General features: G+C 59.9%; 1 protein-coding gene across 3 annotated transcripts in view; it reads left to right on the forward strand.

Annotated features, from left to right (window-relative positions):
- ACOT7 (acyl-CoA thioesterase 7) overlaps positions 1-23,084 on the forward strand; it is a 140,086-nt gene extending 117,002 nt beyond the window's left edge. For 2 of the 3 annotated variants that reach the window (XM_075906808.2, XM_075906806.2), the window contains exon 10: positions 22,106-23,084. In XM_075906808.2, the coding sequence (XP_075762923.2) occupies positions 22,106-22,210 (105 nt within the window). In that variant the 3' untranslated portion in view covers positions 22,211-23,084. The remainder of the gene's footprint in view (positions 1-22,105) is intronic. The other variant, XM_075906807.2, reaches the window with a different exon arrangement.
- Positions 23,085-25,245: the final 2,161 nt, after the last annotated feature.

Here is a 25,245-nt window from a genome sequence, read left to right on the forward strand (position 1 = left end):
CAAAAGGAAAAATTTTTTTTTTTTTTTTTTTTTTTTTTGACAAACTGAGGCACACGTTCCGTCCCTTACGTCAGGGTCGGGGTCGCAGTGCCCACATTCTCCACCATCTGTAGCGTGTTGCTCTCGTCGCCCTTTTGGTCACTGCCCTCCGGCAGTGACAACCATAGCCTCTAAGCTGTCCCCTTCCGGGGGATGGTTCGTTGTAGGCCGGCAGGCCTTTAGGAGGCGGATCCTCCGCCCTGGTACAGTGGATGGCTAGCCCGTCCTATGGCCCTACTGGGCCTTAAAGTAGTCCGAGTCCTGGCCCTTTAAAGGTCTGATCCGGATCGTGGCCGAGTGCCAAACCCCTCATACGGACGCCCAGGCCCTCGAGCAGGGCAGGGCAGCAGCTGGCGGCCAGGCCCCCAACGCAAGGCGGGCCGCAAACAAACCCACAGGTCTGTAGGAGTTCCTAGTTCAAGGGCGGGGCACGCAGGGCAGCTGCAGCTGTGACAAGGGGGGGGGAGAGACTGCCACCCGGTTGGTGGGTGGCAGGGGCGCAGGCCCGCCCACTCCACTGCGCCCCGGCCCAGGGGCCCTGGATGCAGCCGTTCAGCTGCTACGGGCTCAGCAGGGGCTCCAGCCCGCAACGTGCTGGCCTAGGGCGGTTCTCAGCCCACGCTACCCCCTGGACCGCCTCTTGTCTCCCCCTTCCCTCTTCCCCAGTACCTGTAGCCCCAGCAGCCGGTCGGGGAGTTGAAGCCCGCATCGTCTCCGCAGGGGCCGGTGGTCCAATCCAGGGGTCCAGTGGTCGGGGAGTTGAAGCCAGCGTCGTCTCCGCAGGGGCCGGCGGCCCAATCCAGGGGTCAAGAGGTCGGAGCTCTGGGGTGTTCCGCGGGGCCGGTCCGGCCCGGCGTTCTCGTATCCACCGGGGGTCCAGCTGGTCCAGCGGCTCGGTCCCGTCCTCTGGGTCCGCGAGTGGTTCAGCTGGCGGGCCCGACCAGGCCTTAGTAGCCCGGGCAGGGAGGCCCTGGCCGGCCTCTGGGAAGGTGGCTGAGGGCGGCCCAGCCCGGGTCTTAGCCTCCCCAGGCAGGAGCTCCAGCCAGGCCTCCGGCTCCCTCGGAGGCTGGGCCCTGACTGAGCTCCCAGGCAACCTTCTTATAGTCCTAGTCCCACCCCCTGACTTCCGGTCAGGTGAGGGGGCGGGGCTAGGCCGGGCCCAAAATGGCCGCCAGAGGGGTTCCTCCGCCTCCGGCTCAGTGGGTGGCCATTCCACCCCACTACACCCCCCACACACAGGCCCCCAGTGCTGCTGCCCTCCACCCCCCCCACACGCAGGCCCCCAGTGCTGCTGCCCTCCACCCCCCCCACACACAGGCCCCCAGTGCTGCTGCCCTCCCCCCCCCACACACACAAGCCCCCAGTGCTGCTGGCCTCCCCCCCCCCACACACACACAGGCCCCCAGTGCTGCTGCCCTCCCCCACACACACAGGCCCCCAGTGCTGCTGCCCCCCCCCCACACACACAGGCCCCCAGTGCTGCTGCCCTCCCCCCCACACACACACACAAGCCCCCAGTGCTGCTGCCCCCCCCACACACAAAGGCCCCCAGTGCTGCTGCCCCCCCCACACACACAGGCCCCCAGTGCTGCTGCCCTCCCCCCCCCCCCACACACACACAGGCCCCCAGTGCTGCTGCCCTCCCCCCCCCCCACACACACACAGGCCCCCAGTGCTGCTGCCCTCCCCCCCCACACACACACACAGGCCCCCAGTGCTGCTGCCCTCCCCCCCACACACACACACAAGCCCCCAGTGCTGCTGCCCTCCCCCCCACACACAGGCCCCCAGTGCTGCTGCCCCCCCCCCCACACACACACAGGCCCCCAGTGCTGCTGCCCTTCCCCCCCCACACACACAGGCCCCCAGTGCTGCTGCCCTCCCCCCCACACACACACACAGGCCCCCAGTGCTGCTGCCCTCCCCCCCACACACACACACAAGCCCCCAGTGCTGCTGCCCCCCCCACACACACAGGCCCCCAGTGCTGCTGCCCCCCCCCACACACACAGGCCCCCAGTGCTGCTGCCCTCCCCCCCACACACACACAGGCCCCCAGTGCCTAGCCCATGCAACTGCCTAGCCCATGCCGCGTGTAGCCGCAGGCAGGGAGTTCGAACTAAGGGGGATTTAAAAATGGCGGTGCCCGGGAACATGCAAATAAAGCCCAGGATATTTTAATCCCGGGCTTCATTTGCAAGTTGGAACGACTACATTAGCCACCCTAGTTCGAACTAGACATACCCTCAAGGTTCTCTCCCTCTGATACTGCTGAGCGGTCCTTGCTCTGGTTTGGAAGTGGAGTACCAGGGTCTGGAATGTACCAGATAACCCCAAATACAGTGGGTTCATAGAATCCCAGGGCTGGCAGAGACCTCAGGAGACATCGGGTCCAGCCCCCTGCCCAAAGCAGGACCAACCCCGACTCCGTCATCCCAGCCAGGGCTTGGTCAAGCCGGGACTCGAACACCTCTAGGGATGGAGGTTCCCTCTCCATGGGGAAACTTCCCCCATCAGCCCAGTTGCCTGAATGTCCGTACTCAGGCTTAGCCGACGCTAGAGACTCGTGGCCGCGTAACGGTGACCACAGGCCTAGTGGAGACCGCGCTCTGCCGACATGGCCACTGCCTCTTGGGGCACTGGAGCAGCCGTGCTGCCGGGAGGCTTTTCCCTCCACATAGCTAGTGTCTTCACTGAGCGCGTCGGAGGCACAGCCGGGCTGCTGCAGTCAAGCCCTGAGTGACTTGATTCACCTACCTTGTGTATGCACTGTCTGTCCTGTGTGTGTGTACTGTGTGTACATGCGTGCGTACACGCACGCACACACATGCACACGTGCACACACACGCACGCGCACACACCTATCGCATCCATCACAAACTATCCCACTTTAACGCCTCGGTGGAGAGTGGAGGGATCTGAAATTCTCGGCAGAGCAGAGGGGGAGCGTTAGCGGAGAGCTTGGGGTCTCTGCGCAGTGTTTTCAAAGTGACGGCTGCTTGCCCGAAGGGTGCTTGGAGCTCGTCACAGTCTCTTTGAGGATGAATGAACTCTTGGTGAGCTGTTAAACCGAGATCTGCGTTCCCAGACAAGGCCCTGTCAAACCGCAAACGGGTCTCCTCTAGGATTCATCTTTTCAGTCCCAGGAAGGGCGGTCAATTAGATTTTAATTCTAAATGTGCTAATGAGGCCCATTACCCCTACTTTGGGAACTTACCGACTCAGTACTCAGACCAATGACCAGTGCGTGATCTTGTTTGTCCCAAACTGGTCCTGGAAAGATTGTGACCCATGCCCCCTGGCACTGGAAACCATCGTGACCTGGTACTTTTCCATGAGGATGAGGATTGTTAAACAAAGGATCGCTGTCTGGGGAGAAGTCTCTTTAAAGAACGGAAAGCTATCAGGTCTTTGTCTTCAGCTGGCCTCTGAAACTGCCTCTCCCACCCCAAGAGGGATACACATGAAGAAACCTGGCAACAAACAACTGAAAAAAGCTGTAGATTCAGGCTGGAGTAAAGAGAACTCCGACTTGAAGCTTTTTAGCTGAGATAAGAGCAGCTGTTTAGGGGAAGAATTTGCATCTGTCAAGTTTCTTAGTGGATTAGGAGATGCGCTGGCAGTTTGTTTATTTTAACTTAGTAACTTACTTTGATCTGCCTGTTTTCATTGCAGCCACTTAAATCCTACTTTTTATATTTAATAAAAACATGTATCAAGCCCAGTGTAAATAATTACCTGGGGGGAGCAACCACTGTGCAGCTCTCTCGTTCACTGATCAAGGGGCTGACCTGACGAGCTTTCTCTGTGTTAAACTTTTATCCAGGGTAGGAGGGATTTATTTGGGGTCTTGGTCCCTTTTGAGGGTGGATTCCTGGGTGATGAGCCCGTACAGCTGAGCCCTCCCGGAGCTGAGCTGGTTCCGTGTCTGTGCTGCTCTGCAAGGGGGTGGGAACCCCAGCTCTGACAGGAGCTTCTGGCCCAGCAGGACAGGATGGGGGAGAGCCCCAGGGGGCAGGAGGTAGCGTCGGTGTCTTGATCAGCGCGCCGGAGGACAGCCCCAAGGGGAATTCTGTGACCCAGGCCATCACAAACCGGTGTCGTTAAGTCTTGTGTTACCTGGTCTGCGACTGCAGATGCTTTAGGACAGAAAGTGTCTGGTGCTGGCAGGGATTTCCGTTCCTGTAAGGGCTGTCTCTCTAGTGCTCGGTCCCATTTACTTACTGGACAGTCCTCCAGCAGCAAATGAAAGCAGGTTCCCGAGTGAGAACGTGGCTCAGTTCTGCACTAGCGCACCTCGGAGGAGGTCAATGGGGGCGCTCAGCTTCTCGTGCATCCTCATGTCTAGCAGTTGGCGGAATACCACGGTGGAGACATAACTCCTGTAGTCAAGGTTTGAAACGCTGCTGGCGGGCCATGGCCAACGGGCTTTGCTCTAAGTGAAGTGAAAGGATCTGAGGGGCCAGTCGTGTCTTACACCTGCTTGAGTTTGGAGTGACCCTTGTCACACGTGGATTTACACGGGATGTGATGAGGGCAGGCACCTTGCAGAGCACCTCCGAGGGCACGGACAGCGTCGCTGCTGTCACGGGAGTCGCCTGTACCGATTCCTGGGGCTGGGCCTCTGCAAAGTCTGCCACTGCCGAGCTAGGAGGTCTGCTCAAGAAAAACTACTCGAAACATTCCATTTCCATGGAGCAACGGGTGTGTGTAGCCTGGCCAGCTGTACGCCCTTTGGTTAGGGACCCTGTCCATGGGAACGAAAAGGGAGCGGGAGGAATTCGTTCCACTGTGTCTGAATCTAGACTTCATGTCATTCCAGACACTCTCATCTGGCACCTGGTAGGGAGATCTGCAATCGTGAATTTGCTCTTGCAGGTACAATTTGCTCATGTGACTGGTTGGGTTTTAGAGAGGGAAGAGGACAGGTGTGGCTCAAAGAATGATTTCACCACTGACCTCAGCGGGGTTCACGGGTGAAAAGTGGTGCGTGAGAGGGGAGAATTGGCCTGTCTGGTTTGCTCCAGAGAGTTGCGCTCATCTGTTTGCGTGAGACCTTTGCGTTGTCCCGGTTGCCGTCTTTGGCCAGAATTCATCGCGAGTTCTCTTCCAGGCTGCTGGCTGGCTGCGGGAATGCGGTGTTCCCAGAGCGCAGTGTGCTGCGGCTTCGGAGCACCTTGCTCTGTGCTACCTTGCGCGTTTTCCTGCTCCCTGGAGCAACACCCACTGGTGATCTCCAGGCTCTTTTTGAGGTCGTCTAGCTCAGCGGTTCCCAGCCGCCGGTCCGTGCCTGCTTGCTGCCGCAGCTCTGGGGACTGGAGTACACAGTTCCCGCCACGGCTGTTGGGAGAGGCGTGTCCTGCCCCGCCTCTCAGCCAACCAGCGCTGGGCAGGGGCGGGGTCTCTTCCTGGCCACAGAAGAGCGCTTTGCTGTGCGGTGGGAGGGCCATGCAGAGCCCAGCACAGCAGCCTTAGAGCAGCCACGACCCGGGCAGCAGCGCTCAGCTGGCGGCTGGGAGGCAGCGCAGGGCTAAGTGAGGGGGACAGGGCTAGTGCTGGGGGACTCTATGGGATGGAGGGCTCTGAGGCAGGGGGCTGGCACTGGGGGGCTCTGGGGACAGGGGGCTAGCACTGGAGGAGGTTCTGCGGGGGTTGGGTGCAGTGGGGCTCTGGAGGCTGGCACGGGGGGAGTCTGGTGAGGGGGACTCTAAGGGTCAGGGGCTGGCACTGAGGCATTTGGGATGGGGGCTGGCAGGGGTCGGGTGGCTGCAGGAGACTGGGGTCAGTGCCTGGCGCTGGGGGTAGTGGAGGGGTGGGGAGCACTGGGAGGTAGGGCTGGCACTGGGAAGCTATGGGGGCCGGGGCTTTTGGCAGACCAGTAACATTTGCATATTCATTATTTACACAATGAATATGCAAATATGCACAGAAAATGTTACTGGTGAAAGGTTTGTGACTGGCTTGCCGTCCCCGGCATAGAAGAGGTTGGGATCCCTGGTGTAACTGATCTCCCCCTTCGAGTTCTCTTTGCATGGGTCATGCCTGGTAACAAGCGCTGCTTTCCAAACGCTCAGCTGCCTGGCCCGGAGAGATCTCCTCCAGCTCTGACCTCGGCTGCAAGGACTCTCCCCTGCACTCAGACTGCAGAGGTCTACTGGTCGGCCCTTCCCCTGCCCAGCGCACAGGCAGCGGGATCCCCTCCCAATGCCATCGGGTTGCACCGAGAGCTCTTGGCAGTGGAAGCGTCGGCCCCAGGGGTCCCCTAAAAGTAAGCCTGCAGCAAAGGCGCGAGGGTGAGCTTCCTGCGAGGCCGTGGAGGTTCTGTACCCACCACTTCCTTCTAGGCGGAACCGAGAGGGGTTCTCCAATGGAGACGTAAGTAGAAATGGTCTTTGTGGCTGTGCTTGCCCAGGGGAGACGCCTAGCTGGCCTGGTTCCCTGCTGGATTGTGGATGCGACTCCTCGCGGCACCACCTTGGAGCACAAAGAGCCTTTCAAGAAATGCTCCCAGCCGGTGAGGTCTCGCCCTGCAGGCTCCGTGGGTGTGACTGAGCCGTGCAGGCTGCAGACAAGCTTTGCCGACAACTAGAACTGCCCGCACGTTCGGTGGGCCGGTGCAGAGCTCGGTACGGAGCCGCTTCAGCAACACCCAGGCCGAGCGGGAGAAGGTCTGCTGGGTTTTAAAGTTCAGCACAGCAGCCTGTGTTGTGAACTAGAAATAGCAGCTCCGTTGCTGGGGGAGTTGGTTTCGGCAGCTTGGTCTTGCCATTGGCTGCTCGCAGGGGTCTGCTGGGGGAAGGAGCTGCTGATCAGGCACGCGAGACTTCCCAGCCTACGATCTGTGTGTTAGGAACTGGGCTTATGGCAAATTCAGCCTCTTCCTCTGAAAGGCGCCAGTAGCAGCCACTGGATTCAGCCTTTCGAAGGAGACGGGAGCGGGGCGGGGCGGGGCAGTGAGCTCGGTAGTGGTGAGTTCCAGCATCTTCCGGGAGGTGTTGCCTCATCGGGCCTTGCTCCTATAGGAGGTGCGGCCCTGTAGCTGGTGCGAAGCCAGTGGCCTTCACGGGAAGCAAGGTGGCATCTGAGGGCGGGGGGCTGGATTCGACCTCTCGAGGTCCTTTCCAGTCCTATTATTCTATGATTCTATGGTCTGCTGGCCAGTGCTGCTGAGGGGCACCGAGGGGGCATCTCGCCGCGTGCGTCTCACAAGGCCTTGTGCATTTCTGCCCAGAGTTTTTCACAAAGAGCCGCCTGCTGGGAACAGCGGCTAACCCTCCTCGACCTGCTTATGTCCCCCGAACACTCCTCGTAGCTGTGCCTTTCACGAGCCTCGTGACTACACGGATTTACAGCCGGGAGGCTCAGATCTGCCTGCCCCTCGCCCGGCACAACAAGTTTGCCCAGGGTGCAAGTCGCTGGAGCACTAGGGCAGAACCTCGCACGCCCTGCTCAGTTAACTCTCTAAATCATCGGGCACCAGTGGTAATTGCTCTCCCCCTCAGCCAGAGACGCCTTCTGTTTCCCGTGCTAAACTCAGGCAGGGTTTCTCTGCGTGACTTCACTAATTACAGAGGCCTGTGAGCGTCAGGCGTGCAGGAAATCGGTCTGCCCGCCACGCACAGCCTGGCTCAGCCTCGATGGCTGCTCGTTCTAAGACAGGCTAGTGAGGCTGCTCACTGGGAACGTCACTGCTGCTTCCAGCCGCCCGGGGAGCCGCGCAGGCGCTCAGGTGGCAGGAAAGGCAAACGGCAAAGCGCTTCGTTTGCAGGTTTCCCGTTGGAAAAGAGCAGCAACGTGGATGAATCCTCCCATGGACGCCAGAAGGGAGATGAGGATTCAGGACCAGACTCGGCTGCTCTCAGCAAGCATGCGGCTGTCCAGCCTTGGGCCAGAGCGGGGAGTGCTGAGCGGCGCTCGCCAGGGCCCTGCGTGGGAGGGAACGCGCCTCCAGCCCTGCTTGTCTAGCAGTCTGAGCTGGCAGCTTAGTTGAGTGGCCTGGCCAGGGCTGAGCCTGGGTCCATTTTGATCTCCCCTCTGGCACCGGGTCACGGCGCCGCTTGGTTCCTTCCCCGTCCCTCACGTGGAGAGGCTGCAAGTGAGAGAGGGGTTTTAAGGGAGGGTCAATCAGCCAGCAGAACAGACGACCTGGGGAGGTGGCAGACCCAGCCACCGGGAGCCTGTCACGACCGGCTGCCCTTTAAAGCAGTGGTTCCCAAACCTTTCGGCATCACGCCCCTCCCCCCACAATAGCAGCAAAACTTGTTAAGCAAAGGAAAAGGAACTGACTGGGGCCGAAAAACAAAAATAGCAGCAAAGCCTAGGAGGGGGAGGGGGAGGGTTGAGCCGCCTTGCGCCCTCCCCCAGAATTTCTTCACGCCCGCCCCCCAGTTTGGGAGCCCATGCGTTAAAGGGTGCGGTAGCCAGTCCATCTGGGCCGGGGCAGAGCCTGTGGTATTACCTGGGGCGGGCAGCAGGAGGGGGGTCGCCTCCCCTTCCCCCACTCATCGGAGCAACCCAGCAGCCTGCTCGGCTCCGCCGGCCGCACGAGGCAGCGGGGAGCAGAGCGCCCGGCCCAAGGGGCCCCGCTCCCCACCGTGCGGCGAAGCAGAGGGCGGTGGGGCAGAGCCAGCTTGTGGGTCGCTCCAGCTCCCGCCACCGCGGTCAGTACACGAGGGGGCCAGCCCCTGCTGCCGCCCCGCACCGGGTCCTGTGTCGCTCAGGCGAGGGGGCTTCAGCCAGGGGCGGAGCAGGATCAGCAAGAGTTGCCCTGTGTCTGGGGGGGAGGTTTGCCCCAGGTCCTGCCCCCCGAGGGATGACCCTGGAGGGCATCAAGGCTGAACAGGTGACTCAGGGCCGCTGTTTCCCTCTGTGGGGTCCGTGGTATGAAGTGGTCTGCTGCCTTGGAAGAGCTTGGTCTAACCTGCCTGGGAACGGTCCGGCCCGGAGCTCCCACGGGTGCAGCGGTACGACCAGGCCTGTCTGACCCTGGCTGTGCGTCCTCCCCGCCCGACACACACAGCGCTGGGACATGCACCTACCAGGGCGTTCCAGCCGGGCTTGTTACTGACTGAGCCAGCCCCATCCCGGGAGGATGTGCAGTCCAGAGGGGAGCCAGGTTTTGTGGCTCCCCAGCGCTGAGCTGCTCTGGAAGGGTACGTCTAAACAGATACTGTTGACAAAGCTTCTGTCGACAAAGAGCGTCTAGACGACATCCGGTTCTGTCAACAAAGCAAGCCGCTTTGTCGGCATGAGAGTGTAGACGCAAAGGACGGTGTAGATGCAATAACGCCTTCTGTGGACAGAGCTCCGTGGACAAAAGGCGTTATTCCTCGGAGAATGAGGTTTACAGCCGTCGACAAAACTGGCGAGTTCTGTCGATGTTATGTCAACAGAACTCGGCGGCAGTGTAGACGCAGGGATAGTTTTGTGGACAAAAGTCCACGCTTGTCAACAAAACCCTGTAGTCTAGACACACCCGAAATGAGCATGCTCGCTCTCTCGCTCGCTCTCTGTAATTGCCTGGATAAAACATCCCCATTCTCCTGTGTGTGGAAAGGGACCCCCAAGCCCTGCAGAGGGGGCAGACAGGGCTGGTGTGGAGAGGGCTGACTGTGGCAGGCGGCGTGTCACCGGGCAAGGCAGTCGGAGTTTGTGACTCTGCTAGCCGCAGTCTGTGGAGGAGGTATGTCTGTGGCAGCCCCCTGTTTAACTAGAGAGATGAGCAACCCCCTCGCTGGCCTTGGCTAGGGCCAGAACGGCCATTCCACATGAGCTGATTCTGGGGCTTGCACCAAAGCTCTGAGTCTCTCCAGAGCTTCGACCTGCTATGGGACTTGCTCTGCAGCCCGGAGAGCCCAGCCCAGCCAATTCCAGCCATCGCTTGGCTTGTAACTCCAAGGGAAGGAGGCAGGCAGCACCCCGGGTGCGCCACGGAGCATGAGTGAGCGTTGGCGGTCGGCCAGTAGCCGTGCAGGCAGACGCTGGAACACCAGCAACATAGGTGGCTGGGACTGTTAACAGCCAGGGAAGGGCAAGTCACTTAGTGCTGAGTCATGGTCTGGTCGTCCGCTTGGTGGCTCTGACCTTCCGCATTGGCCTCCGCCCGTGGCTGTCAGCTGCAGAGTAGCTCCCCTCCCTGGCAGGCCCAGAGCAGCCATGGGGGATGCAGCTCCTGGAGCTGACAGATGCACAGATCTCTCTTCTGGGCAGGAATTTAATAATTAATCTGTATTGTTCCCCTGCCGCGCAGGATGCTGCATTTTTAATGGCTTCTCCCAGGCAGGGCACCATGTGCTGCGTTGCCTTTCGCTTCTGCCACGTGCTAGTGGAGGGAATTGGGGCGCACCAGAGCCCCCATCGTGTTCCTAGTTAGAGCGCGCTCAGCCCTCCGGGCCCTGTGAGTAAATCGTCTGAGAGGTGACAGGGTCTTTGTAGAATCCCAGAGCCCCGCTGGAGGGAGCCGTGTGGCCGGCGTTCCTTTAGCCACACAGAAGGAGCTCTCGTCTGTTCCCGCCGTGCGTTCTTCCGTCCCGCTGCTCTGCCCGGTGCAGGCACTGCTGGGCTTGCTTGGGTTCGCCAAGGCATTTGGCCACCTGCCCCGTGACACGTGGATTAGAGAAGGTGACTGGTGTGGGATTAGCGCGTCCGATGGGAGGAAACTCGGCTCCTCCAGAGCCCCAGCTAGCAGGGAGCTACGAGAAGCAGGCCTGTTTCTGGTGGGGTCCGACAGGGATCAGCCTTGGCTCCAGCAGCATCTGCATTTCTGCCAGCGCGCTGTTGACCAGCCCTGTGCAGGAGAAGGCTGCAGAAGAGGCACAGCTGGGTGGGGCGGTGCGCAACGAGGCCAGCGTATGCTCAGTGATGGGAATTGCTAGCTGCCACGGCCACCGTCCAAGAAACGGCGCTTGAATCCCGCCAGATGCCAGGCACGCCCCGCGGGGAGCCAAGAACACCAATGCCAGGTCCAGGGGAAGGCAGACTCGGCCCCCCGTGATTCCGACAAGGGCCTGGGTGCCATTGCGGGACAGGAGCGCTCTGCACAGGTGGCCGCTGCTGGGGCTATGTCCGATTCTGGGCCCGCCCGCCAGGAAGGATGTGGAGACCTGGAGCGTTTGGAGAACCCCCAGCTGTTCCCGGGCCTGGGAAAGGACCCTCCCAAGGGAAGGCTCCCAGGGAGCTGCTGAAGGGAAGGTCGCGAGGTGCCTGGTTGTGGGGGCAGGGGCTGGCGTGGAGTGGAGATGGGCTGGCGGGAGCTTGCAGACAAAGGTGCAGTTCAGCTTCGATACGAGGTGCAGGGAGGCCAGCGAACACTGGGCGAGTTACTGGGCTGGAGGGCTCGCTGCCTCCCGGAGTCTGCATCAAAGGCCGACGGCGCCTCTGCAAGAGGTTCTGCCAGCTGTGGGCTTGGGCGGCGGGTGTGTGGGGGTCCCATCTGGCTTGGCGGCTCCTGCTCCACAGCTCCAGTGTGTCAACTGCAGGGGTCGGGGAGGATCGCCCTTCTCTCCCTCCCCCTCCCCCCCGCGCACATTTGGAATCTGGGTGTTTGATTCTCCCCCCCCACACGCACCCATTTTCTCAAACACTGGAAATCGTCCCAGCTGGGCAGGCTGCCTTGGGGGCGGCCAGAGACTCCTTTGTGTCTGCCCAGCTGGTGCGTCTTGCTTGCGTGACCATGTCCGGCTGGGCGCCGGACGCGGGGTCAGGAAGGAATCTCCCCCCAGGTCAGACGGGCAGGACCCTTGGGGGTCTCCTCTGCGGCAGGAGGCGTGGATCGCGGGCTGGGATCCTCAGGCGTCTCTCGCTGTTCCAGAGGCTTCGCTCCATCTCTTCCGGTGCTGCCTGGCGCACACAACGGCGTGTCTCCTGCGAACTTGACAATGTGTCAGTTTAACGTGTCCCTGGGCTCCGCATTCGGGCATGGGGCTGCCCTGGGGTGGCCGGTGACAGCCAGGGGGGCGGTCGAGGTGATCTCTGGGTCCCTGGAGCTCAGTGAAACCGGCGCAGCGTTCTTCCCTGCAAGAGGGAGTTCACGTCCGTGTCCTCCCCCGCCTCCGGTTCCCCCTTGAACTGATGAGTCACGGCTTGGCATCTGCGCTGGCAGCTCCAACCTTTGTTCAGTGCCATTGCTGGGGAGAAATGCTCCGGGCTTTCTCCTCGGCGAGTCCCCGCCACTGCCGCTCGTTGGGCGTTGCCTCGGGCTCCAGCCCTGCGGCTGGGGGTGGGTGCCTGTGCGCTCCGGCAGCCCCAGCAGCTCGGTGGGGAGGGGCGAGTAGGCGAGGGGATAGTGGAGTGTTGAGTCGCTGCCGTGGCCCTCGCGTGCTGCGTCGGCGCCATCGGCCCTTGCGCCGTGCTGGGAGAGCGACACGAGGCCCGTCCAGCATGTTCCACAGACTCGTCCGGCTGGGAGGCCTCGGCCCAGCCTGCCCAGTGAGGGGGGAGAGGTGGCAGACGCCTCGGGGCCACCGTGCAGCATTGGCCGCCCCCCGCCGGGGGAAGCGGTGCGGCGGGGCGTGTAGTGATCTGCCCGCCATGCCGGCTGAGCTCAGTGCCCTGCCCGGCAAGTGGGTTCGTGGCCGGTTGGGGGGGGCCGGGCGCGTACGCGGAGCTGACGGGTGTTTGAGCGTCGTGCGCCGAAGGACACGCGAGTGACACTGAAGGTGCTTGGTCGTCACGTCCTGGCCCCTCCACGAGTTTAAGCCCCAGGGGAGCCGACCCCTCAGCAGCCTTCCCACGAGTCATTCAAGCCCCATAAGAAGTCAGGCCCGTGCACAGGAATTTCGGGGCGGGGGGGGGGCTTTTTTGTGAATGTGAGCCCACGTTTGTAAACATAGCGGAGTTCAGAAGAGCCTGCCAGGAGAGGTTAGTGGCGAGTGGCAGTGGAAACGGGGAGTGGTGAAATGATTCTATTCACACTCACCCTGCAGGCCATGGTGATCTCGCACGCTCGCACGCGCGCACTGTAGCTCGCTGAGGGACTGCGTAGGAGATTGAAGGTGACAGGCGAAGCCGAGCGAGGGCCCAGCAGCTCTGCAGCTTGCTGCCTGCCAGTGGGCCCAGGGAGCCGTTCAGCCGCCTGCCCCAGGGAAGCCACCGCGGCCCAGAGAGTGGCAAGCCCAGGTCTTTGCAGGGCTGCGCAGGGCGCCCCCGCCCCCTAGAGAGCCTTTAACCAGCCCTGCGGGGCGAAGGGAAACGCTCCTCGCACTAATCCCGGCCCCAGGGGCTCACTGGGGGCTCCCACGGAGCAAGCACACGAGGACGGGCGGGGGGAACGCGCCTGCCCCGGACACTGGCCGTGGGAACGTGAGGCCTGCTCCCCCGGCGAGCCCGCATGAGCCAGCCGCCGGCGCTCGGAGCTGGGCTCGGCCTTCCTGGGACAGCCGGAGCCCGGGACCCGCGGCGCTCGCTGGCTCCCTCCCCACCGCAGGGCCGGGGGGGGATGCCCCAGAGACTGGCTGCCGGGGGCTTTGCTCTTCCCTGGGCCGCTCTACGAGGCCGCTTCTATGCCTCAGGGCACGTCCCCGCCTGGTGCAGGAACAGGCTGCTTGCCCTGGAGCCAGCGCCAACGCCTCCCGCCTGAGCCTCCTTTCCCTGGAGCCAGCGCCCCCGAACCCCCGTGGGACGACTCCAGGCTCGCTGATGAACTGGCGAACCCTGCAGCTGGGAGACGCTGGTGGGTTTGGGGGTCCCTTCCCTCCCCCCAAAATGCTGATTTCTTCCCCCTGCCTCGGGCAGTCCCCGACCCAGCTTGGCCATTACAGGGGCCCTGGGTCACCATGGGGGGAGTGCGTTTGCACCCCTCGCCCCCTCCACATACGGGCCTGGAAGTGCCCCTCCCGGCAGCCTCCGTCGCCCCTGCAGCCGGGCTCGTCCAGGGCAAGCAGGCTGGCAAACGCCGGTTTTGACGACTCCATGTCGCCCTACCAGGCTGCACAATGGACCCAGGCTCTCCGTTCCCCGGCCACCTTTCCCGTTTTTTCCTGGCAAGGGCATCCAGGACCTCAGACCACTGTGAGCTCAGCCTCATCTCCAGGGGCCACCCCCCACAATTACGCTGTACCCCCCTACTCGCCACCTTCCCGTCCGCCTCGGCCCATCTCACGAGCCTCGCTCGCGCCGGAGGAGACGGTCCCAGTGATTCGGGGGCGAGGGGTTCTGCTCCCGGTACGTCCTGATCCCCACGGCGAAAAGGGGCTCGGGCCCATCCCCCACCTGCCCAGCTGAGGTTGCGCAGGGTTTCCCTTTCCTCGCCCCTCCGCCCTTGTCCCACAGGCCGTGGCTGCACTACGCGCTTTGCCGGAAGTCAATGCAAATGAAGCACAGATTAGCACTTTCTCGCTCTTCATTTGCATAATCTCTTCCGATCCATTTTTTGCGCAAAAACAAGCCGTGTGGATGTTTCCATTTTGTGCAAACCCCCCTTTTTGTGCAAGATCCTTATGCCTCCTCCCGCCCAGCCCCCCCCAGCCTGCTTCCCAATGGTCCCCGCCCGCACGCTGAACCCCTCGTTTTGGGCCCCATCCCAGAGCCACGGGGTGCCCACAATCTACTATCCCCCCCCCAGGCTCTAGTGTGCGAGGGGAAGGGGGACGGGTCTTTCTGCTCCTCAGTCGGGAGCACGTCAGCTCTGCCGCTCCGCCCAGACCCCCTGTCCCAGGGCCGCCGGCCCCTCGCCACGGATGCGCGTGTCTGGACCTGAGCCACAGGCCTGGGGGGTATTCGCCAGGTCCTTGAGGGTATGTCTACACTACAGCGCTAATTCGAACTAACTTAGTTCGAATAGTTAAGCTAATTCAAATTAGCGCATCCAGACTTAAAAACTAGTTCGAATTAGCGTTTTGCTAATTCGAACTAGCATGTCCACACTGAGTGGACCCTGAACCGGGGTTAAGGATGGCCGGAAGCAGTGCCGGCAGGGCATCAGAGGAGGACTTAGAGCGTGGAGCTGCTGCCTCAGGCTAGTCGAGGGCTGTGCTTAAAGGGACCCGACCCCCACCCCGGACAGACAGTTCTCAGGGTTCCCCGCTTGCAAAGCAGTCCTGGCTTGGAGTGCCCGGAGTGCCCACACTCGGCACATCACAGCACTCAGCCATCAACCCGGCTGCGCTTTCCACAGGCTGCCATCCGGGGGGGGGAGGTCAATTGGGGGGCTGCAGGAGAGCTTCCACCCTGAGGAGCCCACAGAGCCAGCCCAGTCCTCCCCATTGGGGGCTCGTACCCCATTCCTCCCTCACCTCCTTCCACTTACCCTTCCCTAGCCCCCCTTCCTGATGTTCAAAATAAAGGACACGTGTGGTCAAAAATAAAAACTCTCTTTATTGAACAGAACTCGGGGAGACTGGGAAAAGGAGGTGGGAGAGGGGAAGAGAGAGGGTGGAAGAGGGGAGGGCAACTAAAATGATCAGGGGTTTGGAACAGGTCCCATATGAAGAGAGGCTAAAGAGACTGGGACTTTTCAGCTTAGAAAAGAGGAGACTGAGGGGGGATATGATAGAGGTCTATAAAAGCATGAGTGGTGTGGATAGGGTGCATAGAGAAAAGTTCTTCAGTAGTTCCCATAATAGAAGGACTAGAGGACACCAAATGAAATGAATGGGTAGCAGGCTTCAAACTAATGACAGAAAGTTCTTCTTCACAAAGCAAAGAGTCAACCTGTGGAACTCCTTGCTGCAGGAAGCTGTGAAGGTTAGAACTATAAAAGAGTTTAAAGAGAAGTGAGATAAATTCATGGAGGTTGGGTCCATGGAGTGGTATTAGCCAGGGGGTAGAAATGGTGTCCCTGGCCTCTGTTTGTGGAAGGCTGGAGATGGATGGCACGAGACAAATGGCTTGGTCATTGTCTTCGGTCCATCCCCTCCAGGGTATCTAGAATCATAGAATCATAGGACTGGAAAGGACCTCGAGAGGTCATCGAGTCCAGCCCCCCGCCCTTAAGGCAGGATCAAGCTCCGTCTACACCATCCCTGACAGATGTCTATCTAACCTGTTCTTAAATATCTCCAGAGAGGGAGATTCCACCACCTCCCTTGGCAATTTATTCCAATATTTGACCACCCTGACAGTTAGGAATTTTTTCCTAATGTCCAATCTAAACCTCCCCTGCTGCACTTTAAGCCCATTACTCCTTGTCCTGTCCTCAGAAACCAAGAGGAACAAATTTTCGCCTTCCTTCTTGTGACACCCTTTTAGATATTTGAAAACCGCTATCATGTCCCCCCTTAATCTTCTTTTTTCCAAACTAAACAAGCCCAGTTCATGAAGCCTGGCTTCATAGGTCATGTTCTCTAGACCTTTAATCATTCTTGTCGCTCTTCTCTGTACCCTTTCCAATTTCTCCACATCTTTCTTGAAATGTGGCGCCCAGAACTGGACACAGTACTCCAGCTGAGGCCTAACTAGTGCAGAGTAGAACGGCAGAATGACTTCACGAGTTTTGCTTACAACACACCTGTTGATACAACCTAGAATCATATTTGCTTTTTTTGCAACAGCATCACACTGCTGACTCATATTCAAGTTGTGGTCCACAATGACCCCTAGATCCCTTTCCGCCATGCTCCTTCCTAGACAGTCGCTTCCCATCTTGTATGTATGGAACTGATTGTTCCTTCCTAAGTGGAGCACTTTGCATTTCTCTTTATTAAACCTCATCCTGTTTACCTCTGACCATTTCTCTAACTTGCTAAGGTCATTTTGAATTATGTCCCTATCCTCCGAAGAAGTCGCAACCCCACCCAGTTTGGTTTCATCTGCAAACTTAATAAGCGTACTCTCTATCCCAATATCTACATCATTGATGAAGATATTGAACAGTACGGGTCCCAAAACAGACCCTTGCGGAACTCCACTTGTTATCCCTTTCCAGCAGGATTTAGAACCGTTAACAACAACTCTCTGACTACGGTTATCCAGCCAATTATGCACCCACCTTATCGTGGCCCTATCTAAGTTATATTTGCCTAGTTTATCAATAAGAATATCATGCGAGACCGTACCAAATGCCTTACTAAAGTCTAGGTATATGACATCCACCGCTTCTCCCTTATCCACAAGGCTCGTTATCCTATCAAAGAAAGCTATCAGATTAGTTTGGCATGACTTGTTCTTCACAAACCCATGCTGGCTATTCCCTATCACTTTATTACCTTCCAAGTGTTTGCATATGATTTCCTTAATTACCTGCTCCATTATCTTCCCTGGGACAGACGTTAAACTGACCGGTCTGTAGTTTCCTGGGTTGTTCTTATTCCCCTTTTTATAGATGGGCACAATATTTGCCCTTTTCCAGTCTTCTGGAATCTCCCCTGTCTGCCATGATTTTTCAAAGATCATAGCTAAAGGCTCAGATAGCTCCTCTATCAGCTCCTTGAGTATCCTGGGATGCATTTCATCAGGACCTGGTGACTTGCTGACATCTAACTTTCCTAAGTGATTTTTAACTTGTTCTTTGTGTATCCTATCTTCTAAACTTACCCTCTCTCTGCTTGTATTCACTACGTTAGGCACACCTCCAGACTTCTCGGTGAAGACCGAAACAAAGAAGTCATTGAGCATCTCCGCCATTTCCAAGTTCCCTGTTACTGCTTCTCCCTCCTCACTAAGCAGTGGGCCTACCCCGTCCTTGGTCTTCCTCTTGCTTCTAATGTATTTATAAAAGGTCTTCTTGTTTCCCTTTATGCCTGTAGCTAGTTTGATCTCATTTTGTGCCTTTGCCTTTCTAATCTTGCCCCTGCATTCCCGTGTTGCTTGCCTATATTCATCCTTTGTTAGTTGTCCTAGTTTCCATTTTTTATAGGACTCCTTTTTTATTTTGAGATCATGCAAGATCTCATCAAGATCATCAAGCATGGATGTGGGAAGCCCCCAGTACGGGTTTGTCGCAGGGTAGATGGTGAGGGACAGCTTAGGCAAGTAGTGTGTGGCTGCGCCGGCGGGCGCGGTGCGTGCCCAGTGTATGCGCTGGCCGTGATGGCGGGATGTGAGTGTGTGCCCTGGCCATGCTGGTGGGGTGCGGCATGTGCCCTGGCTGTGCCGGCGGGGTGCGGGTGCGTGCCCGGTGTGTGCCCGGTGTGTGCCCTGGCCGTGCCGGCGAGGTGCAGGTGCGTGCCCGGTGTGTGCCCTGGCCGTGCCGGCGGGGTGCGGGTGCGTGCCCGGTGTGTGCCCTGGCCGTGCCGGCGGGGTGCGGGTGCGTGCCCGGTGTGTGCCCTGGCCGTGCCGGTGGGGTGCGGGTGCGTGCCCGGTGTGTGCCCTGGCCGTGCCGGCGGGGTGCGGGTGCGTGCCCGGTGTGTGCCCTGGCCGTGCCGGTGGGGTGCGGGTGCGTGCCCGGTGTGTGCCCTGGCCGTGCCGGCGGGGTGCGGGTGCGTATCCAGTGCGTGCCCTGGCTGTGCTGGTGGGGTGCAGTGCATGCCCAGTGTGTGCCCTGGCCATGCCGGTGGGATGCGGGTGCGTGCCCGGTGTGTGCCCTGGCCATGCCGGCGGGATGCGGGTGCGTGCCCGGTGTGTGCCCAGTGTGTGCCCTGGCCGTGCCGGCGGGGTGCAGGTGCATATCCGGTGTGTGCCCTGGCCGTGCCGGCGGGATGCGGGTGCGTTCCCGGTGCATGCCCTGGCCATGCCGGCGGGATGCGGGTGCGTGCCCGGGGCGTGCCCTGGCCATGCCGGCAGGGTGCGGGTGCGTGCCTGGTGTGTGCCCTGGCCGTGCCGGCGGGATGCGGGTGCGTGCCCGGTGCGTGCCCTGGCCGTGCCTGCGGGGCGCGGGTGCGTGCCTGGTGTGTACCCTGGCCGTGCCGGCGGGGCGCGGGTGCGTGCCTGGTGTGTGCCCTGGCCGTGCTGGCGGGGCGCGGGTGCGTATCTGGTGTGTGCCCTGGCCATGCTGGCGGGGCGCGGGTGCGTGCCCGGTGCGTACCCTGGCCGTGCCGGCGGGGCGCGGGTGCGTGCCCGGTGCGTACCCTGGCCGTGCTGGTGGGGCGCGGGTGCGTGCCCGGTGTGTGCCCTGGCCGTGCCGGCGGGGCGCGGGTGCGTGCCCGGTGCGTACCCTGGCCGTGCTGGTGGGGCGCGGGTGCGTACCCGGTGTGTGCCCTGGCTGTGCCGGCGGGGTGTGGGTGCGTACCCGGTGTGTGCCCTGGCTGTGCCGGCGGGGTGTGGGTGCGTGCCCGGTGTGTACCCTGGCCGTGCCGGCGGGGCGCGGGTGCGTGCCTGGTGCGTACCCTGGCCGTGCCGGCGGGGTGCGGGTGCGTGCCCGGTGTGTACCCTGGCCGTGCCGGCGGGGTGCGGGTGCGTGCCCGGTGTGTACCCTGGCCGTGCCGGCGGGGTGCGGGTGCGTGCCTGGTGCGTACCCTGGCCGTGCCGGCGGGGTGCGGGTGCGTGCCCGGTGCGTACCCTGGCCGTGCCGGCGGGGTGCGGGTGCGTGCCCGGTGCGTACCCTGGCCGTGCCGGCGGGGCGCGGGTGCGTGCCCGGTGCGTACCCTGGCCGTGCCGGCGGGGCGCGGGTGCGTGCCCGGTGCGTACCCTGGCCGTGCCGGCGGGGTGCGGGTGCGTGCCCGGTGCGTACCCTGGCCGTGCCGGCGGGGTGCGGGTGCGTGCCCGGTGCGTACCCTGGCCGTGCCGGCGGGGTGCGGGTGCGTGCCTGGTGTGTACCCTGGCCGTGCCGGCGGGGCGCGGGTGCGTGCCCGGTGTGTGCCCTGGCCGTGCCGGCGGGGTGCGGGTGCGTGCCCGGTGTGTACCCTGGCCGTGCCGGCGGGGTGCGGGTGCGTGCCCGGTGCGTGCCCTGGCCGTGCCGGCGGGGCGCGGGTGCGTACCCATCATGTACCTTACATGGGTCTCCGGATGTCTAAGCCGTGCACCCATCTGCATGTGTTCCCACCTGCCTAGTGCCTGCTGCCTCCTTGCTGCTGGAGCTGTTGCCCGGCTTAGGAATGAATCTGGCAAACGGAAAAGGCCCGTCCCCTAAACCCTCTGGAGGATGTTTCCAGCAGCAGGCTGGTCCAGAGCCCGTCTGGCCTTGTCACTTGGGTAAGCTCAGCAGCTCCCCTGAGGCTTCACTGCCCTGCTCACTGCTGCGGGGATACGGCGAAACGCAGGCTGGCTACGTGTGTCTGCAGGGGAGGGTGGGGGCGAGCGTCCCTGGACTGCAGCTTAGGACTAAATGGTCCATTTTCAGAGTGGAGAGAGGGAACTAGTGGGGCTTCCCAAGGGTCAGGACAGAGATCTTGGCGTCATCATGGACAGTTCTCTGGAGACGTCCACGCAGTGCGCAGCGGCCGTCAAAAAAGCAAAGAGGATGTTAGGAATCATTAAACAAGGGATAGAGAATAAGACACGGAACATCTTATTGCTGCTTTATAAATCCATGGGACGCCCACATCTGGAATACTGCGCACAGATGTGGACCCCACCTCTCAAAAAAGAGACCCTGGCATTAGAAAAGGTTCAGAGAAGGGCAACTAAAATGCTGAGGGGTTTGGAACGGGTCCCGTATGAGGAGAGATTAAAGAGACTGGGACTTTTAAGCTTGGAAAAGAGGAGACTAAGGGGGGAGATGATCGAGGTCTATAAAATCCTGAGTGGTGTGGAGAAAGTGAATAAGGAAAAGTTATTTACTTGTTCCCACAATATCAGAACTAGGGGCCACCAAATGAAATTAATGGGCAGCAGGTTTAAAACAAATAAAAGGAAGTTCTTCTTCACACAGCGCATTGTCAACCTGTGGAACTCCTTGCCGGAGGAGGTTGTGAAGGCCAGGACTATAACGGTTTAAAAGAGAACTAGATAAATTCATGGAGGTTAGGTCCTTAATGGCTATTAGCCAGGCTGGGCAGGAAAGTGCAGCGTTCCCCCTGCTGCTCTGGACGTGAGAAATAACAGGACTTCAACGTTCTCTTGCTGCCAGCCTCTGGTTGTAACCCACCCGCAGAACTGTGCTGAAGTATTTCTCCGTGAGTAATGAATGTGTTCACCCAAACGCGATTCGCAGGGGTACCTGCCGCCAAGTGCTGTGCAGAGGGGATGTGAAAGCGCGCACAGTTGTAGCTCAAGTAAACCGACTCAGGAATTTCTCAAACACACGGCCACGCAGATGTGATCCCAGCAGGGACTTGGCAGCGTGTGCTTGGCTAAGAAATGAAAAGCTGCTGTACGTGCCTGAGGAATTGATTTACTTTCCTGGCTAACCCACTTAGCAGACCTTCCGGGGCATAACTGAGAGGGTTCCCCGGAACGCCTGGCAGACCTGCTCTCGCTGCCTTTTCCCTGAAGGGGCTGCCAGCGCTTTTGTTTGGGGAGATGCTTGAGGGCACCGATCTCAGTGCAGAACAGAACGTTCCCTCCCGCAGACGTGTCTTTGCTGCGTGCACCAGAGGCTGGGGCTGTCCTCCAGGTGCCCTGGCTCCCGCGGTTCTTTGAAGCAACCACCCCCCCTTGGGAAGTGTCTCTAAGAAAACACATTGCCTGTGGGTCCGCTGGCAGAGTCCCCTCTGTGCCCTGTAGAGAACTGAGCACGTCTGCTAGGCAGAGACTCTGGGTGTGTCTACACTACCACCCTAGTTTGAACTAGGGTGGTCATGTAGGCAACCGGAGTTGCAAATGAAGCCCAGGATTTGAATTTCCCGGGCTTCATTTGCATCTTGCCAGGCACCGCCATTTTTAAATGTCCGCTAGTGTGGACTCTGTGCCGCGCGGCTACACGCAGCACGGACTAGGTAGTTCGGACTAGGCTTCCTATTCCTATTCCTATTCACGAGGAGTAACGGTAGTTCGGAATAGGAAGCCTAGTCCGAACTACCTAGTCCGTTCCGCGTGTAGCCGCACGGCACAGAGTCCACACTAGCGGACATTTAAAAATGGCAGCGCCCGGCAAGATGCAAATGAAGCCCGGGAAATTCAAATCCCGGGCTTCATTTGCAACTCCGGTTGCCTACATTAACCACCCTAGTTCGAACTAGGGTGCTAGTGTAGACATACCCTCTGTTACTACCTGTGGCCATGCTGACCTGCAGTGCGCTCTCTCTACCCACCCACCCACCCCATTCACGGGGAGCTTTCTGGTACTCAAGTCTTTGGTTTTTCTGGTCCACAGGTAGAAACCGAAGATGAGAAGAGGCGTTTTGAAGACGGCAAAGGGAGATACCTTCAAATGAAAGCGAAAAGGCAGCTCCAGCCGCCTCCCCTCGATCAACAATGACCCTCCATCTTAGACCTCAATATTTATGTATGGGAGAGCCACCTAGAAATAGGCATCTCCATGTAGGAATATTTACTTGGACAAATAAACCTCACTAGTGTTGTATGAGCTGTTCACAGGCCCTGTGTATTCCCTGCCCTGCGCCTGCCCAGAGGGAGTTAGAGTTCAAGCTGGCTGCCGAGCCGCGTTCCAGAAGATGCGCTTTCTGGGCTTTCAAAGTGAACCTTTCAGCTGGTCCTGCAGGGTTGCGAGCCGGAACGTCCTCCTCTTGTGTTCGCAGGCAGGCGGAAATATTGCGGCGTCTGAGCTGCTCTTCACAAGTGACTGTGAAATCTGAAAGGCAGGGAGGCCAGCTTAAATCTGACTGCGGATTTGGTAAACGACTGAGCAGTTTAATAGAAGTCTCCAGTCTGAGAGATTCCAGCATTCCAGGCAGAGTGCTGGGCCTCCCTGGCGGCCACAGGCCCTCGCCTGCTCCCCAAAACCTGCCCCTTCTCAAAGGCCACTTTCTGAAAGACAGCTGCATGATCCGCTTGTAAAGGGCCCATTGGATCTGATGTCCGGGTACCGGACACAGCGAATTGTCCGTTCCGGTGCACAATTGGAGAAAGTAACTCGTCTGCCAGAGGTGGTGGCACCGCAGCATTGCAAAGAATACACAGGGCCTTGACTCCGTGATGCAGTTAATCTACTGTCTGTCCTCAAATACGTGCACCAAAGCTTGTTTAGAATACCCCAGTACCGATGCTGCTCCGTGTTGTACGGGACTCAGTTCGTTCCACTCAAGTCCATGTAATATTTATGTGCACCTCTAAGTTATTTACTGTGCACCGTGACGTAAATAAAGTTCGGCTTCAGCTGAAGAAGATAGCAGGTGTCTTTGTTTTCCTCTTCACAAACTGTGTGTGGCCACACTAATCATCCAGGTGGGTGTCCGGGAGGGTTGGGGTGGGTGAACGTGTTTATGGGGTGAATGGGAAATGCCCCTTAGCAGGGCTACTGCGTGGCAGGAGTATCTCGGGGCGTTGAGGGGGGCCCTAGGGGGTTCTCACTCCCATTGGACGCTTCACCGCCGTTGTAACTCTGATCTCAGTGCACCAGGGAAGAGCGGCATTAACGGGTGGCCAGCAGGTGGCAGGACTCGCTGGTGCGGCCTGTACTGAGCCCAGGGTCCTTACAAGGGGGCCCCCGGATGGGGCAGGGCCTCGGGTGGGCTGTGGAGCCCCACAGGAAAGAGCTCAGCCAGCCCTCGGTTCCTTCTCCCCGCCAGTGGCAGGCAGTGGAGCGCTGCTCTGGCTCTGGCTCTGGCTCTGGCTCTGGCTCTGGCTCTGGCTCTGCACGGCGCCCCTAGCGGTGTTCCTCTTCCCCGTCGCGTCAATCACTGCAACGCTGCATTGCTACTGCGCAACGGCCGAGGGGATCGCCGCTGTGCTCCTGTCCCAGCCTCTCGCTCCCTGCCTTGCGTCCTGCATCGGGCCATGCTAGGGCCGGGCCTAGGTCCCAGCTCCGGCCCTGATGGCTCCTTCCACGAGCCATCGCTCCAAGACAACACGCTTCCTTCCCTTTGGTAACTCTTCTCCGAGACACGTTGCTCCTGTCCAGTCCAGACCCTCCTGCCTCCGCTCGGTCAGAGCTGGCAAGAAGAAACAGGGGGAGGGGGGGTCTATATACCACGCCAGCGCTACTCAAGGGGGACCCACGGCCTGCCTGACACTCGGGGAAAGAGCTTTCCAGAGAGCGTACCCACGACTGGAATGGGCATGAGCAACGCCCCTGAAGGAAAGTAGCCCCGTGTTTATCCACGCTATGTTCCTAGAAACTGCTGGGCAGTTGGTTTTGTCCTGTGGCTGAAGGATGGGGACTGTCCCGCTGTTACCGTACAGGCGTGTCCCAGCAGAATCGCGGCAGGAGGTAACGACTAGCACAGCAACTGGGCGAGAGTCCGGCTCCGAGCAAATGTTTATGGCCCATGTCAATCCTTCGCGAGGGTCGCACAGGAAAGCCTGGCGCACTCTGGGCCGACGCCTGTAGTGCAGTAAGTGGCACTGCCGGCCCGAAGGCCCCGGGCACTGCTGCCCTGACGTCGTATTCCACGAAAGCGCTGAAGTGACACGATCACCCAGGCCACCTGAAATGCAGCAGTGTCACTCGTGGTAGTGCTCGCACCAGTAGCACGTTGGCACTTCCACACGACGGCGCATTCGTTTCACGTGGCCCAGCTCTCGCCAGACAGACTCTTCCTGCAAACTTTTTGGCTTCCTTGGCAATGAATTAGAAGCTTCCGAGGGGGGGGGGGGCGAGTGAGTCTGTGACTGGAAACGCTTAACGAATGGTCCTGCCGCACCTCACAGGCTAACGGCACGTGTGGATGGGATCGTGCGCGTCCGTGGGCACAACCCACTTCTTCCGATGGCAATGGCTGCACCCCTGGATGTCCTGCTGCCCCAGACAGATGCGCTTTCCCCTAGCAGTTTGACACAGCGGATCTCTCTCTATCCACCAGAACTCCATTCAAATTCAATGGTAAACGTGAACAAGGAGGCAGGGTCGCCAGAGGTCTTCAGACCTGTGGGAGCAGGGCTGTTTGCGCCCACTGGCATTCGGCCAGAGCTGGGGGGTGACGAGAACCAGGTACGTTGCAAACGAGGGGGTGGAGAGAGATTGCACGTACTTTTCTTTCACCTCAGAAATGGCTTCGCAGAGGCAGCTGGGTTTCCAGTCTGTTTCAGGGTTTCCTGGGACTGTGTTTGGCCCTTCCCCAGATGCACCCGCTGGCTTTCGCAAGGGGCCTGCGATGGGCAGCACGCGTGCGTTCCTGAGAATGAGTTTTCTGCATCCAAAGGGGAGGCTCCACGCCGCGCTTTGCTTTGCCTTGAGGGGCAGTCGCTCCGTCCGGCGCAAAGGGGGGGCCATGCCAGTGGACTGGCCCAGGCTTGGCCCCTGCCACTCCACTGGGGTAAGACACAGGGGTCCTTCCAAATCAATGCAGCCGCCTCTTTCTTCAGCCAGGGTTTATCTGAGCACCACCCCAGACA

Source organism: Pelodiscus sinensis, chromosome 24 (assembly GCF_052426305.1).
Source record: "Pelodiscus sinensis isolate ZL-2025 chromosome 24, ASM5242630v1, whole genome shotgun sequence".
In the NCBI taxonomy this organism is placed as follows: Eukaryota; Metazoa; Chordata; order Testudines; family Trionychidae; genus Pelodiscus; species Pelodiscus sinensis.